Raw genomic sequence first — 17,620 nt, 5'->3', positions numbered from 1 at the left:
GATACTCATTAATTTTGATAATATATATTGCCTTATTGGAACTGGGGTACGTTTGTTTTGTATTTTGATTTGAAAAAAAAATATTTAAAACTTAATAGATAATATAAAAATAATAAATATGACCTACATTAATTGTTTGAAAAAAATTGTTGAAAATTTTTACTAAATTATTTCGAGTAAAAAAATAAAATAAAATTATTATACTCCAATTTTTGTATTTATTTATTTATTTATTTATTTTGATTTATTTCTGTTAAATTTGGTTCGTTGACTCGGCAGGCTTTTTGTTCATTGAATTGGTGCATCTTCGCCACTCTCCGCAAGACTGCAACCCTTTTCCATCTTGATCCCCCACTGATAATTGAGATCAAATGGCTTCATTGAAGAAGCTGTGCCTCTCGCTAATTTCGCTATTTCTCCTTGGACTTTGTGGGGCAGAGGACAAACTGAGCACCAAAGAATGTGAAAATTTAGGGTTCACGGGCCTCGCCCTTTGCTCTGATTGCCACACTTTCGCTGAATATGTCAAAGATCAAGGTAATATGCACACTAAATGTCCCTTCTTAATTTTAATTCTTTTGCAAAATCGATAAACTATTTGCGCGTTGCTTTCTGGGTAGATCTAAATTCGTAGTTTCGCCTAAACCATAGTGCGGTGTAGAAGTGAACAAAGCCTAAATTGTTTAAAGCATATATATATATATATATATGTATATTGATTGCGTATGCCAAATGTATTTAATGGTATATGCGCTCCAATGGAAGAATCTGCACTCTCTCCCCAAAATTTTTTGGAGGCATTGAACTATTCTGCACCTCAATTAGGGAAATTGAAGGGTGGGTATGGTGTGAATTTTCTAAATATTTGGTCATAGAGTTAATTTATATTTCTATGCAATTATGTACAATGGTAATGCTAAAATTTAAGTAAATTTTGTTCGAGAGGATGTCTGATATATGATAATGAGATCCTCAAGTATCTTACATTTCTTGTCTTCTAATAATGTTTTATCTTCGGCATGTAACCTGGTATTTTTAATATAATAGAGTACTGGTAAACGATCGTTGTTATTTCAGCCAAAGATGTCAATGTGGTTATGAATATTTTTTCACTCTTTGCTCATGATCAAAAGTTAACGATTTCACAATATAAATGTGAGCTTTGCACTTCTTGTTCACTGCTAATCTCAAGGATAGTGATTGGAGTAAATTGCAGTAGTTTTTCAATGTGCTAAAATTTATACCTTGTTCAATTTATGAAATATTGTTTCCTGCCAAAAGATATCATATCCGCAGCATATTTTTCATTGAAAGCATCACATACAATACTAATTTTCTATTTACAAAAATTCAAATCCATAACAACCTTAAATTCTGATAATTATTGAATTCTATGAAATCTTCTTTAGTACACATTATCACATTTAACATGCTTTTTTTAAATCAATTCATTTTCAATCTATGTTGGAAATATCACATCCAACTACTATTTTCACCATTAACAACTTGAAAATCCAAAAAACTAAACAAAACCAAAACACAAGTAAGCACGCCCATTGTCTTATGTAGTTTATGTATAATATATTTATTCAGATGCGTATGTTAATGTACAGCAAAGGTGGGTGTTATTCACACACATGACATGTGGTTGAAATCGAGGTATTAAAATGACTTTGTACCAGAATAATTACTTGGTGTAATGCAATGGGTTGTATCCATTTACTATAGCCGTACCAAATTTGTTAACAAGTTACACCACATCTACCTCAGTGGGTTGAAGATGGCTTATTGTTGAAATTTGAAAACATTTTTAAGTTTTGACCTATAGTTTATCTGATTAATATTTGTTTTACTTATATTGGGTATGATTGGAAGAACTGTTTCTTTAGCAGATGTAGTCCAAAATCTTTGAACTTTAGTTGTATTCTTATAGATGGTTTAGGTATAGAATTATTATCAAACTATATGTAATAATTCCTTTTATATGTATCATGTCTGGTTTAGGGAATGCCCCTTAGAATTCTCATAATTTTCTTGATTTGTTATTCTTTTTTTTTTTTTTTTTTGTGTGTGGCAAGTCATGAATAGTAATTCATAATTCATCTTGAAACTGTGGTAAAGTAACTACATGTAACTCTCTCTCTCTCCATATATATAAACATATATGTGTGCGTACTTGGTAGTTTCTATTTTTTATTTTTTTATTTTTTGTTGAAGATGTTAGGACATTGTTTTATTCAACTGTCAGTTGTTACTTGTTAGCATTGACATGGTTTCTACTTCAAACTTAATTAAGTTTTCAATTTCTATACTTCCAGAGGCTTATACTTTTCACTTCATAGTAGTTAAGGGACTCAAAATCTTTGTGTATTATTTATACTATAAGGTAATGTTCCTTAAGTGGTAGGGATTAAAAGTGAAAGGTCCAATTGTTATTTGGAATGGCTATTTAATCCCGAGGGAAGGATTGAAATAATTAATCAGTTTTCTTTGTTCTTTTGTAGCAGGTGTGTATCATCATTCTTTTTTATTTTATCAAGCCTAATGCTTGATGCTAAACATTGTTTAGTAGTTTTAACTTTTAAATATGAAGGTGTAAATTAAATTTCTCCTGCAAATAATAATGGTAGAGGTTAGAGAATAGAGCTCAAGTTTGTTTTTGGGCATTGATTATAGGGTTTCGTGGGTTTGATTAACTGTACTTTAAATAGGTATAAGTATAACTGAATAAATATTATGAGTATTGGATTTTTATTTCATGTAAGAGTCTGAAAATGCTACTTGAAAATTTTTCTGGCAGATCATAACCAAGGCACAATTGTGGACCCTTTTCTTTCTCAATAATCTACCACATTGTTACAACTTACAAATTTGTTTGGAACTTCTGTATGCATTGCACTAATGATTTACGACTCATTGACTTCCTATTACCCGCAGAGCTGGTTTCTGAGTGTTTGAAGTGTTGTACTGAAGATTCTGATGCCACAAGCAAGGTAAATCTGGTCAAACAAGTTTCTGTAATCTCAAGTACAGCTGAGACTTGTAGCTCCTACTTTGCGCCCTTCTGTTTTTTTGGATCAAATCCAAATATGCTTTCCATATTCCTATTATGTTGTGATTCTATGTGTTTGGTTTCTTTCCCTGACAAGGAATGACTATAAGTCGCCGTAATGTCCAAACGTATCTCTCAGATCTTCTTAGAGTAGTCCTGATGTTTTGGGATCTTTGATTATAGATGTATTATTGTCTCACGCAATGCCTCCGCTCTCAAAACTCACTCTATAGACAATGAATGTTTCACTACTTACTGCAATATTCTTTGTCAAATTGGTATTTCCTGCCTAAATACTGCTCAATTGTTTCAATGGGTGTCGTGCAGGTTATATATTCTAGTGCAATTCTAGAGGTTTGCATGAGGAAACTTGTGTTTTATCCAGAAATCGTCGGCTTCATTGAGGAAGAAAAAGATCAATTCCCAACTGTTAAGGTTAAATATGCCTATAATTCACCACCAAAGTTGATCATGTTGGATGATGATGGACAAGTGAAGGAAACAATCCGGTGAGAGTACTTTTTTTATTGTGCGGAGGAGCTATTCTTTCTCCATTTTGCTTCCTATTTGCTTTTTGTTAAATTTCCGATGTTATACACCTTCTCAAATATCGTATGCGCTCTAGGAAAGAGTGCTATAGATTTTTAGAAAATAGGGCAGATACCAATCTTGATTTATTACCCTCTAGATCCATTTGAAACCTTTGTCTTTAGCACAATACTTAAAGGATTCTATTTTGGCTACGTAAGCCTCGATAACTGATCTAGTGACCAAGTTATTTGTTGCGCCAACTTTGAGATTGGTCACTCCCTCTTACCAAAACTCCTAATCTAAAGACTTAGCCGTTGAACATGAAACACCAGAGATTTTTTAATTCGATTTTGGCTCTGCAAGACAGAAGAACTTTTCAGTAATTGGACACAGGCTAAAATACTTGAAAAAATTTGCAACTTTTCCCACATATATTTAGATATATAGCTGACGAGCTTAGTTCTGAATTGGTTATTTAGTTTGTGGTGAAACCGGATAGAGGCGATAAACTATTCAGAACTACTTTCTTGCTGGCATAGAAAAGGTTGATGTCCCATCATAGATAATCAGGATATACTTGAAATCTCTGCCAACCTTATCGTTGCTCAGAGAATTTCAGGCTTTTCATATCCAACAAACTGTTTTTTTCTTAAATAACTAGTTTTAACATATTGTGGTGTTCGATCAATGTTTGATTGATTAAATCTGGTTGATACTTGTGCAGAGTTGATAACTGGAAACGAGAGCACATACTGCAGTTTCTGAAGGAGAAAGTCAAACCTTCATCTTCAGACATATGAGTAAGTATATCATTATTTTCTAAATCTACATATTCATGTACTACGAGGAACTCAAGCTGTGGATAGGTGCTATGGCGTTACTTGGTTAGTACAGAAGGTGACGATGAAATGCGACAAAGGTTAAGAATTGTGTTACTCAAACGGCCTTTGTGGTTGAGTAAGCATCATATGAACTCGACCATTTGGTTTTGGTTTTGGACTTGAATTGACAACATACATACGACCATAGTATAGTTCGATCAAGTATAATGCATCCTTGTTATAATGATGTACTTTTCAGTCTTCTTGAATATCACACTTTTGATCGGCCTACATATATGCAAGTAAATTGGAAGTTGTTTAGCACCGGGTTTGTTGTATTTTTGCAAGTTCTAGATATTCAAAGGTTGATTGGGATAAGTTCTTTGTTGTACTGATTCTTGTTCATGTTTAACCTGAACTTGATCATGTTCGAGATTAGATATTTGGAGGTTTCACTGTTTTTTGTTTGTTTATTACGACTTTCTTCCAACAGTAACACTTTTGCTGTCTCGCTTACTATTATTGCTCAAACTTATGGTTTAGTTTTGCTATCAGAAGTTGGATCATACTCGAGAAAGTTGATATAGCTAATACAAACACCCTTCTTGTTTGATGAATGTAGTTTCTACTGATTCGACTGAAGATCCTTGTATTGGAGGATGGGTGCATAATATGTTCCATGTACGATGATGAAGTCTGAGTGATGATCTCTAGTCGAATCAGTGGCAACTATATTTGTCGAACCAGAACTTCTATATAAGCTATGCCAAAGTTCTTGTGTATAGCCCAACTTGTGACAATAACTGCATCTCTCACCATGACTCTCAGGTTTTTGTGAAAGTAAAGCTGAACCATTAGGTGGATAGCAATGGCAGATGGATCAGCTACAGAAGTGAGCACTAAATATATGATGATTGAACCTTTCTTTAGTAGAAATAAACTTATATAATTCCGATAAAAAAAAATATATATTATAACTTATATAATAAAAATAAACAATACTCCCTCCTTTGCCGACAAAGTATACTTTTAGATTTTTGTAGTAGATTAAGAAATAATATATTTTTTTATATTAGGTATAGAGAATTGTATTACTAATATAGCATATATGTTAAATAGTTGATTTTTTATGAGTTATAATTATATATGTTGCATTTATATGCTTGTATATGGTATTTTTTTAATAAATATTTATACAGAATTATACATTAAAAAACAGTGTGTTTGGTACAGTAAATTGAGAGCAAAAATAAAAATTATCTTTTTTATTTTCATTTATGTCATTAGCAAACAAATAGAGAGAAATGAAATTTGTATATCTGAATATATTTTATTTATTTATTTTATTATTAACTTTTATAATTTTTTAAAAATATTTTTTTTCCAATTTTATAAAATTCAAATCAAAATTAAATATTATTATTATTTAAAAATTACTAATTAAATATGACATTTGTTTACAAAATTTTACTTCATGAAATTATCTTTTATTTATTGTTTGTTGGTGATTAATTCATTCTCTTATTTTTTACTTAGTAATATACAGTCTCATCTGAATTGATTCGTCTAATTTGTTGTATTTTTCTTTTTACACAACATGAATTCTCTATTATATCAAATAGAAAAATTAATTCTTATTTTCTCTACAAGTTTTTTTTTTTTATCTATTATCTCATTCTCTGTACTAAAAAGCACCTTAAGTGAACAAACCCAGACCCAATATTTTGGTAAGAATATGCTCTCTCCGCCAAATCAACATTTAATTATTACTTTTCATTCAACACAGACAAATACTACTAACTTTGTTACATTAACTAAATTTTCAAAAATATCCTCAACTACTTTTTCAATAAAATATATATATTTTTTTAATTCCCGTGCCAGGCCCAAATAGGTTCATTTTAATGAACGAATGAAGTAATATAATAGTACATTTTTATAAGAATAGTAATAGTCGGATAATAAAAATAGAAAAAAGAAAAAAGAAAAATAGTGAATGAAACGTACTAAATATAGAGAGAAGAAAGAAAAAGATATTCTTTACGTTTCACTTATCGTGTTCATCTTTCTATTCTATTTATTCCACTTATTTGTTACTTTTTTTTGTTTAGAAAATAATTATACACTTTAATCTATTTTAAATATTTTAATTTATAGTTTTTTTATTTTAATTAGACTTATTTGAATCTTAATCTATAACTATTTTTATTATACGACAATTACTTTCAATAATATATTTTAATTATTTATTAATAATATCTCTCATATATTCACGTACCTACAGTAAATAAGACACCATATCCGGGACCAAAGTGGTACAATTTTAATGGCTTACAAAACAAAATATTAAAACTCTTTAAGGGTGTGTTTGTTTGTAGGTTTTAGTTTTTTGGTTTGGATTTTTGAATAATAAAAAATTGAATTTGAATAGTTGTTTGATGTTATATAAATAGAGATTGATGTGATATTTTGAATGTAAAATAAATTTGTAGTATAATATATATAAAAAAAAGGTACTTGTTTGATATAATATTTTTTTTTAGGAAAAAAAGAATTTGAATAATAAAAAGCTGTAATAAAACCCACAAAAGAATACAAAAAGTTTTATCAACAAATACGTGCTCTTTTTGGCATATTGGAAACTCATAATCCAAAAATTTCTTATAATACGGGAGAAAAATTTAAGAGTAAGTAAAGAAACACATTTATTTCCTCCCTTCGTCCCATAACTAAAGTATCTATTTGCTTTTTGCATGGAGTTTTAGAAATATTATTATTATATTGAGATTTAGTAGGAATAAAATAGAAATTACTACAATAACCTTATTAGTATTGTGTGATATAAAGGTAATAATATTTGTGTAATATATTGTAAGTTGTAAGGGTATTTGTAATTTTAGATATATAGTACAGTTATAAAAAAATAAAATTGATAGTTTATTATGGGACAGACTAAAATGATAAAATAGATAATTTGTTATGAGACGGAAGGAACGAGTATTTATTGTTTATATTAGTACTACCAAAAAACTGAATTTGGATATTGATATAATTCTAAAATAAATTTAAAACACTTTAAAATTAGTATCAGAAAGGCTCTAAGGGCATCCACAACGGGAGACGCTTGTTGAGAAGCGCCTCCCACGTCATCATTTATTAAATAAAAAAAAAATTAAAACACCAATTAACATAAGGAACGGTACATTGCAAGTGTACCGTTTCTTCCAATTTTTGTGGGCCATGGTCCACTTTTTTATTCAATAAATATTAAAAATAATATTTATAATATATACTTTTTTATTTATATTTATAATAATTTATTTTATTTAAAATATTATATTCTAATTTTGTTATATAAAATTTTATTTAATATTTATAATTTGAAATATATTTTTCAAGAAATAAAAAAATTAAATATTTAACTTTAATTATTATGCAAAGTGTGAAATTATTATTTTTATTTATTTTATTTATTTATGCTAAATAATTGTTTTATTTTTATTAAATATTATAAGAATAAAATATGATTGCAAAATATAATTTTATTTTATAAATATATAAAATATTTAATGATGCGGAAAAAATAGAGATATTAAAAGGTTCTTTGATGTGGATATAAAATATGATTAGAGTTCTTTGTGACGTGGAGGAGAGAAAAGCTGATGTGGCGCAGGAAAGAGAATAGAAAAAAACTCTGTATGGGTATTTGGATTGAGCATAGCCTAAGAAGGATAAAAACTTATTATTCAAGTGGGTTTGGAACTAGTATCGGAATAGATGCGAAAGAGGCCAATTTTCTGATAAAGAATGGATGGCTATTTATGAATTAATAAATAAACATAACTACTACTCTTTTCGTCCCATAAAAAGTGTTTTCATGAAAGTTGACACAAAAATTGGGAAATAATATTCCATTCATTTGCACAAAATTTTAGACTGATAGTATTAAGTAATAATTTGAAAATTAAGTGATATGATAGAGAGAATGGTACATTTAATTTTTTTTTTATTTAGATGATGTGAAAGAATAAAATGTGAGATAGAGATTAAGTATAATTAATTATTTCCTATGTTGCAAGGTGTTCGGGACGGAGGAAGTAGTATTCAATTGAAAGTAATATAAAGTAGAATGTAAAAGACCTTTTGAAGACTTCTAAAAAGTAGGTTTGAATAATAATTAAGGAGTAGTTGTGGATAAAAAAATATATATTATTTTTTTTATAAAATATTATATCTAAATTACTATTTAAATTAAAATAATAAAATCATTTAAAAAAAAAAAAAAAACTTCAACCCATTTCTGAATTTAGTCATTTACATAAAAGACAATGAAATTAAACACAATAATAATAATAAAATCAAAATAAGACAAACTATTCGAGGATTCCAAAGTTAAACACGTTGGAGAAATCAATTATTTCTTGAACATGACGAAATGTATCTATGAAATCTTTATATTCTAATACCAAAGATTTATACTCCCTATGTTTAACTACTCGTGAATTTTAGGGCATATTTCCTTACGCCAAGTTTCGGAAAATTTTGGTTTAGTTTTCTTTATTACAATTTGGGTTCAGATTTGGTTTTTATTTGAATTTTAAAATAGATTTGAATTTTTTTATTTTGTTTTTGGGTTTGGAGAATTTTGACATGTATTGATTGATAGGTAATAAATATAATAATATAAATATTTATTAAATTTAATTGATAAAATGTATAGTGATATAATTTGATTATGAGTTTATATTATATCAAATATATATATTTAAATTTTTATTTATTTGTATTTTAAAATACTCCCTCCGTCTCAAAAGATTTGTCTTGTTTTTCTATTTTCGTTCGTCCCAAAACAATTGTCTTGTTTCTTTATTTAGTAGCCGTGGTTCCCACTTTATAATAAAATTATTCATACTTTCCACACTATCCCTAATTATTACTCTAGCGTACTCTTTAAAATCCTTCAAGGCATTTTAATCATTTACATTCTACTTTATACCTACTTTCAATTAAATACTATTATTTCTTAATTCCCGTGTCAACTTCCAATAAGACACTTCTTTTGGGACGGAGGGAGTATATAATGGATCCAAAGTAAAATGTCCCAAACAGCCCCTTAGTATATTAAATGTTTTATAGAAAATTATACAATAGAAAATTGAAAAGATAAATTTGTTCTTAAACATATTTACATTTTAACAGCACTGTAATTTTATGTAAAGTGTAGGAGTAATTTTTATTAAAATAAAAAAAATATTTAAAGTGTTTATTTATTTATTTATTTTTAACTCTTGATTAGTGCTTTATAAATTTTTAAATTGATGGTATTTAGAAAACTAACAATACTATACTTGTATAAAGTAGAAAATATATATCTATAGAGAGAGAAAGAGGAGAGAGAGGGAGGCACACCTACCTACTACACACACAAGCACCTTTAAAAGCACAAGCTCATTCTCATGCACCATCTCCAAATTAGCTTCTCAAGAAACAAGTGCAAGAAAATTTCATCTCCAAAATTTTCCATGGCCAACAAGATTTTCATGTGTGTTCTATCATTTTTCCTTATAGCTACAATGATGTTGGCACAAGCCAAGACTCCACATAGGTTTCCATGTTGTCAAGGAAACGTCGTCGATTGTTGTCCCGAAGGCGTAAGAAAGGTCGGAAGCTTCTCCTTGTTTCGCAAATTGCGCGAGCCTAAGCCATCCGTATCCATCAACAATTACATCCCAAAAGTTCGACGTAATTAGTACTTCGCAATGTGGAAGTGTTGATCAGCTCAAGCGAATATATTACATCGAGCGTATGTGGTTCCATTCGTGCGTGGAATTAATTTATCTTCGTACTTATAGCTTTCTTGTTGCACGAGCTAGCGTATGAATAATACGATAGGCAATTCAATAATAGTCGTCTTAATTTCATCTTTTATGTAATAATTTTTTATCGATGACATTATTTAGTTCCACCGATAAATATGAGATTCAAACTTTACTACAAACTCAAATTTTACTATTTTTTCTTACATTGACAATATCAGTGATTCGATCAAGTCAGGACAGTGTTTATTGGATCGGATCAATATGCTATAAGAGTGGCTCGCATATATTTATACATATCTCGACATATTTATAATACAATATATATTATATTATAAATCAATATATGTTATCTTATAATATGCTGAAATATGTCTAAACATATATTGGTCACTCCTATAATATATGTTGATCCAATTAAATCAGCGGCATTGTTTACTTGATCGAATCAACCCAGAAGGACATAAGCCAATGTTATAAATCTTACCTCTTTAACAAAACAATGTCAACAATCGGAAGCAACGACGACAAGAACACAAGTAACAGTAACTTCAGCACATCATCGAACATTCAATACACCGGAAAGAAAATATCAAAGTACGCAAAGCTGTAAGAAACGCCAATTGTAGGCGCCGGGAACGACATTCAAATTTACACTTGCTGCTTCCCGAGTCACCAGGAAATAATCGCCCTCGCGATAACTCTTTAATCTACTACCTAATAGCAATACGGATTGAAGTACATTCCTCGACAATCTTTTAAAAGGATATTCACTTTTCTTTTTTTTTTTTTTTTGTCTATTTCTTTTTTCTTGGCATTCTTTCGCCAGAGCTCGGCTACAAGAATGATTAGAAGTAATAAACAGCTGCATTCCGTTCCTTTTCAGCAAGGCCAATTACTCTCAGACCTGACGAGTAGAGAATGCCGCCGTAACTTAGTCATGATGTAATATCAAGACATACTTTCGAATGATGTAAGAAAATTTCATAAATTAGTTAAATATATATATATGTTCGATAAACCTGCCTTCTTCTTCGGCATTGCACAATGTACCACGAACGACCCACAACATAAAACGGTAGAAGAAATCCAGCTAGCTGAAGAACAGATATCTGATACTAAACCCAAAAAAAAAAATGAACTCAGAGTCAAATTATTCGATTAAATTCAACAATTTCTGAATGTATTGCGATTTTGAACTTACATGGAAGAAATGCGAAGATTCCTGAAGCATTCCAAAGTCTTTTGTGATGATTAGAGTTTGACGTACAATCAAGATTAGCATTAACTGCACATATATAGAAAGTTCAAAGCTTGAAAAATGATCGTAAAGACAGAAAATCGGGCGTCAAACATAATATAGTTAGCTTACAGCAACGGCTACAGTGCGGAAACAGGTAAGAGTGCCGCTGTTTGCTAGAGCATAGTGCTCGTATTCTGATTGCAGAAACTGTTGTTCGGCTGCAGCAATAGCCAAGAATCGAGGGTCTCGGAGATCAATGTGCGGATTCCAAGATTGCCTGAGGGAAACAGCAAATTAACAAATCTCGACATACACGGCTTATATTTTATATAAGTAATAACAAACAAGAACAAAAGCCCGGAGATAAAAGCACCAAGGCTATTGAAATTATTCGACACCAAAATATAGTCTCTTACATGTTCCAAAACCTTAATTTACGGCATGCAATGACTTGTCCTAATTGTTCGAAAACCATATATATCACTCTATTTGTCCAAAATGCGTGATACGTTTACCATCTTAGTTTGTCTACAAAAAGTATGCTTGTATCATATTTAGTTAAAATGTTAAATCATTCTTTAAATTATTACTCATTATTTTCTACCTATTTAGATGACTCCGTATATTTCTTACACGCAACTTACTTTACTCCAAAATTTATATTACTAACCCTATAAAAGTTTTAAATTTACCCTTACAAAAAAAAACACGAAAGTAACATTAACATATTATTCATTTCTTTTAATATATGTATCAAAAATATTTAGTTTGTCCACCAAAAATACTCATATCATATTTAGTTAAAAAGTTAAATCATACTCTAAATTTTTATTCATTATTTTCCATCTATTTAGACATGACTACATATATTTTTTACATTCAATCTTCTTTAATTAAAAATTTACATTACTAACCCATAAAAATTTCCATTTTACCCCTACAAAAAAAAATACGAAAGCAACATTTACATATTATTTCTTTTAATATTTGTATCCAAAATTTTGGACACCCTTAAAAGTGTATAAACTAAACACCAAGTACCTAATATCGATTGTCATAACATCAGCATTGCTTTTTGGCGGCGGGATTGTATAATTTGGCGAAAAGACCTGAAAGCGCGAAAGTTTGCATTTATCACAGTGAAAAAAATATAAATAAAAATTAGCCGATTTACGGACAAATCAAAGGAGAAGATTCTAACCTGATTGCAAATCTCACAGGTGATATCTCCCTTTTTGTTGCACCATTTCTGTATACACTTCCGATGAGCAAACTGAATTCGAACAAAGGGAGAATCTAAAATTAGGTATTTTTTGACAATGCTTCATCCAATACTAACAGCAAGAAATAATTCATATTTACACTACATTTCCAGAGGAAAATCGAAATTAGTTTATGCAAAAATTAAAAATAAATTTCGAAAGAACCATCAAGATTATAGTATCTAATTGCATCTTCAATTACTCTATAATAATTTATATATACAAAATTTCAAAAGTATTCACTACTTGTTACTGTGCATTGATAGAACTTGTTAACTAAATGCATGACCAAATTGGATATCAACAAGTATTACACAAATTTTAGTTTATTTATATATTTTTAATTATTAATAGCAATGAGACAATTGACTAATTAACCAAACATTGGTAAAATAAAAAATAAAAACCTGCAATGGATTGAAATGAATATATATTGATCACTAATTTGATGCCAAAATAAACAAGAATCATTCCAATAAATGCATAACAGCACCAATACTTAAATCAAATCAATTTTTAAATTTTTATTTTATTTGAAGTAACATACAAATTAATGGACAAAAAAGGATACCATCAGCACTATTTTCACATACCAAAAGTCCAACACACCCAAAGAACAATCTTTTCAAGATTCTATAACTTTCATTGCAAAAATGGAAGCCAAATAAGGTAAAAACAAATTTCTATTTCAGTAATTAAAAAAAACCAAAAAGTGATGAACTTTGAAAAAGAGGGCAAAGAGAAAACTTCAAATTCAAAACCAAAATCCAAAAATTGAAAATAGAAACAACCAAATTGTTCATCCTTCCCTCAAACCCTAAAAGAAATCAACAAAATCAAACAGAAAAATGCACAAAAAAAATTGAAAAAAATAAAAATGAGACCTTGAGGGTTCCATTGCAAGCACAGGGAGCTTCCATGTCTTTCTGGTCATCTTCTTCCTGGCAAATTCTGCACTCTCTCAAACAGACAGCAGAAGAAGAAGAAGAGCAGTCTTCACCAGAAAAGACCTTAGCTTCTTTATTGTCGCCCTGTTTTTCACCAACGACGCTGACATTGACAGTACTTGCTGCTTCCGGCGGCGGATGCGGCGGCGATTCTTGGAAGCAAGCAGCGGAGGAGGATAGAATCCTGTCGACACAGACCATGAATTCATTCACCATTGTTGTTATAATTTAGTTTTTGAAAAAATCGGAGAGAAGAGAAGAACATCGATGAACTGTAGGTTTGGATAGAGAGAGAGAGAGAGAGAGAGAGAGTGGGGGGTGGGGTTTTGGTATGATTTATAAATGGAAAAAGTGGGGTGGGTGGGGGTGGCGGAATTTACGAATGGACATGCGTGGAGGGGGGAATGACAAGAATGCCCCTGTTCTGTTAGGTGTTGACAGGACAACAAATATCTATCAGCTTTATTTCATCGCCATTGGTAAATAAATGAACAAGAAGAAGTGAATCGATACAACAGCCAATTTTTATTTTTATTTTTATTTTTATTTTTATTTTTATTTGTTTATTTATTTATTATTATTATTATTTATTTTTTTTATTTTTCTTTTAAGTTCTCCACTGAACTGAATGAATAAATAGGTTTGGTGGGTTGGTGGTATGGTTTATTATTTACACCTAATTTGTTTTCTTTCCTATTTTTCTCTTGCAACTTTTTTTTTTTTTTTTTTTCGAAAAATAGAAAATAAAAATCTGTAAATTATTTGAAATGGGATTTCCATGAATTGACCAGTTTTTGTGTGTGTCTGAATCTAAATACAGTTCCGTTGAGATTGGTACAAAGTTGTGTTGTTTCTTCCTAAATTAATCATTTCAAAAGATTATACTTATTTTATTATGGATTAATATTTCACTATTAACTATTATATCAAAATATAATATAAATTAAAAAAAAATTATAAAAATATTTTTATTAGTGTCTTATAATACTAATAGAATAATATTTGTAAAAAAAAAATTATACAAATATAAAAATATTTCTAATATTAAGTACAATGATACAAAATATAAATGTGACTCGTAGAGGCGCATGGAGAAAGTAATTAACTATATTTTATCGCATCACAGCACTCAAATAAAAAATAAATATATATTAGTATTTTTTTTGTCTAATTACGTAATTTAATTTTCAATTTATTATAATTAATAATATCGATCTAAATTCTCGTGCCGAAAATCACATATTTTGGAAATAGTATATCATATTTCAAATTTATACTTAACCTCATTAAATATTTAGAAAGTCAATTATGATACTCTCACCGTCCCTTAACAATCTATCTAATTTTTTCATTTTCATTGTCTCATAAAAAAATATCAATTTTCTTTTTTTTAACTGTACTATCTATCTAACATTACAAATACTCTTCCAATTTATAATATATTACACAAATATCATTACTTTTATATCATACAACACTAATAAGGACAATTTAGTCTTTTTATATTTACCTCTATTATATTCTAATATAATACTAATATTTCTAAAATTTCGTTCAAAAAATAAATAAATATATTGATATGGGACAGAGGGAGAGGGAGTATATGAAGTACCCATATTAATTAAGCAGCTAGCTTAGCTAGCCATTGTATATGGTCAATTAATTTATTTATTTCCACTTGTAAGTATGTATTCAAATTTTAAATAAAATATTAAATTCTTTTAAAATAATTGAATACCAGTAACACTTCAAATTTTAAAGAGGGCATTAAATATTTTTTAATAGTAACAAAGTTAGTAAATCATAAAAACTTTCTTTAATGGAATAAAATAATCGATGGCAGACACTGTCGCCAATAGACTTTTGGAGTTTTGAAAGAAAAAAAAAAATAAATTGTGGTACTTAATCTAATTTTTGTGAAATAAAAAATATATTTGACGTAATATTTTTTTAAAAAATTAAATAATGTTAAAAATCCAAAAATAGTGTAAACCTAACTATCACAATTCAATAATTATATTTTACAATTTATGTCCATTTTAAAACAATAATTTCAGTATCATAAATAATCATATCAATATAAAATTATTTTTATATTTTATAATTATTATACAAATATTATTATTTTTGCTTTTAAATTAAACCACATTCATATGGAACAACAATTTTTTTTTATTAATATAATATCAATATTTTTAAATTTTATGCTTAAAAATAATAATAAACTCCATTAATCGAAATTTTTTTAGTGTGAATTTTAGGAGGCAAATGCAAGAAGAATGTTATGATAATGATCAATGGCATTACAGTCAATTCAATTAAATTAAACGTGCAAATTGTCAAGACAGGCAGCACCAAGTGTGTTTCTATAAAAATTATCATTGGATATATTCCGTCATCGCATTATTTATTTTTTCATTTTAATCTGCTCCATAATAAAATATTCATTTTTTTTTAGTAATTATACTATTTATTTAATATTACAAATATATTTACTATTTACAATATATTATATAAATATTATTATCTTTATATCATATAATATTAATATGATTAATTTAATTTTTTTTATCTTTATTTCTACTTTATCTCAAGATAATATTAATATTTCTAACTTCGTGAAAAAACAAATGGATATATAGATATGAAACGAAGAAAGTATAATTGATGTATCAATATTAATTAAATATTTATTTAATACTCCCTTCGTCCACACATAAAGTATACAATTACTTTTGGTGCGGTGTTTAAGAGATAATAGTATTTTAATTATAATAGATAGTTAAAAATAGTGTAATAATATTTTTGCCCTTGTTTTTTTATGTAAAAATAATGATGTTATGTAAAATAAGAATATTTATGAAAAAAAAAATGAGATATTTAATAAAATATTTACTTTATAATTAAATATTTTAAAATAAAAATATGTATATTTTCTATCTAACCTGTGGGAGTCTATTATTATTATTATTATTATTATTATAGATTATTTTATAGTAGTAGGAGGAGAGAGAAAGGGGATAAGATATACAGGTGGTGGTGATTGTGATCTGATTTTATATACACTCATACAGATAGATACATATATATTTTATTATTATATATTATATGTTGTGTGGGGAAGACTTTCAAATATGATATGATTATTATAAAGAGGTATATATCTTACTCATGATTAGGGATGTGGGCAGGTTCGGGACTGGTTCTGCATGCCCCGAGACCCGCCCTGCTAAAAAACATTAGGTTCCGAGATCCGTTCCGCCCGGCTTTCATCCGGCCTCAGAATTCGCCCCGCCCTGAACCCTCTAGGTTCAGGACTAATTCGGCAAACCCGTTTTTTAAAAAAATATATAATAATAAATATTTTTTTAACAATCGAATACTAAAATAAATAACATTAAAAGTATAAAAAAAATTCTAAAAACAATCAAATATTGATCCATAAAAATAAGATAAATAAATAAATAATATATTTTTATTATATAAATATACATATATTAGGTATAATAATTTTAAAAAATTATTTAGAGCAGGCGACTAATTGAATTTTATATTTAAAATTATTTAAATAAATAAATAATATATTTTTATTATATAAATGCACATGTATATTAGTTATAATAATTTTAATAAATATCCGAGTTCGGGTCTGGGTCCGAGTTGAGGCGAATTTTTAGTAAAACTCGTAACTCGCCCCGAACCCGGCCGAGTTTAATATTTTAAATTTACAACCCGCCCCGAAACATATTATTTAGACTCGAACCCGCCCCATTAAGAGCGGGTCCGAGGCTAACCCGCCCCATTTGACATCCCGGTCATGATTCACAAACAACTTGCCTAACCATTTGTATCATGTTTCAATTTGTGACCCAATATCAAAATTGGATTCAATAAAATCTTATTTTAACTCATATTTGTGAGTAAATTACATCATTATATATTGTTATT

General features: G+C 28.5%; 2 protein-coding genes across 7 annotated transcripts; one reads left to right on the top strand and one right to left on the bottom strand.

Annotated features, from left to right (window-relative positions):
- The first annotated feature begins 371 nt into the window (after positions 1 to 371).
- Positions 372 to 5,434, top strand: LOC127252882 (uncharacterized). Of its 3 annotated transcripts, none has more exons than XM_051277247.1 (5): positions 372 to 537; positions 2,938 to 2,993; positions 3,380 to 3,561; positions 4,308 to 4,383; positions 5,233 to 5,434. In XM_051277247.1, the coding sequence occupies exons 1-4, from the start codon at positions 372 to 374 to the stop codon at positions 4,381 to 4,383; spliced, it is 480 nt and encodes a 159-aa protein (XP_051133204.1). In that variant the 3' UTR covers positions 5,233 to 5,434. The 3 variants fall into 3 exon arrangements, with proteins under 3 accessions (XP_051133204.1, XP_051133205.1, XP_051133203.1); XM_051277248.1 differs by lacking the exon at positions 5,233 to 5,434 and adding an exon at positions 5,027 to 5,191; XM_051277246.1 differs by lacking the exon at positions 5,233 to 5,434 and having other exon boundaries at positions 4,308 to 4,864.
- Positions 5,435 to 10,994: 5,560 nt separating this feature from the next.
- LOC127252768 (uncharacterized) lies at positions 10,995 to 13,995 on the bottom strand. Of its 4 annotated transcripts, none has more exons than XM_051277078.1 (7): positions 13,610 to 13,995; positions 12,665 to 12,736; positions 12,505 to 12,572; positions 11,593 to 11,740; positions 11,425 to 11,508; positions 11,243 to 11,338; positions 10,995 to 11,127 (listed from the first exon to the last, which is right to left on the bottom strand). In XM_051277078.1, the coding sequence occupies exons 1-7, from the start codon at positions 13,886 to 13,888 to the stop codon at positions 11,122 to 11,124; spliced, it is 753 nt and encodes a 250-aa protein (XP_051133035.1). In that variant the 5' UTR covers positions 13,889 to 13,995; the 3' UTR covers positions 10,995 to 11,121. The 4 variants fall into 4 exon arrangements, with proteins under 4 accessions (XP_051133035.1, XP_051133033.1, XP_051133036.1 ...); XM_051277076.1 differs by having other exon boundaries at positions 11,247 to 11,338; XM_051277079.1 differs by having other exon boundaries at positions 11,243 to 11,332.
- Between the last annotated feature and the right edge of the window lie 3,625 nt (positions 13,996 to 17,620).

This window comes from Andrographis paniculata, unplaced genomic scaffold (genome assembly GCF_009805555.1).
Source record: "Andrographis paniculata isolate CXL003 unplaced genomic scaffold, ASM980555v1 Contig49END, whole genome shotgun sequence".
Taxonomy (NCBI): domain Eukaryota; kingdom Viridiplantae; phylum Streptophyta; class Magnoliopsida; order Lamiales; family Acanthaceae; genus Andrographis; species Andrographis paniculata.
This window is presented reverse-complemented; position numbering and strand designations above follow the sequence as displayed.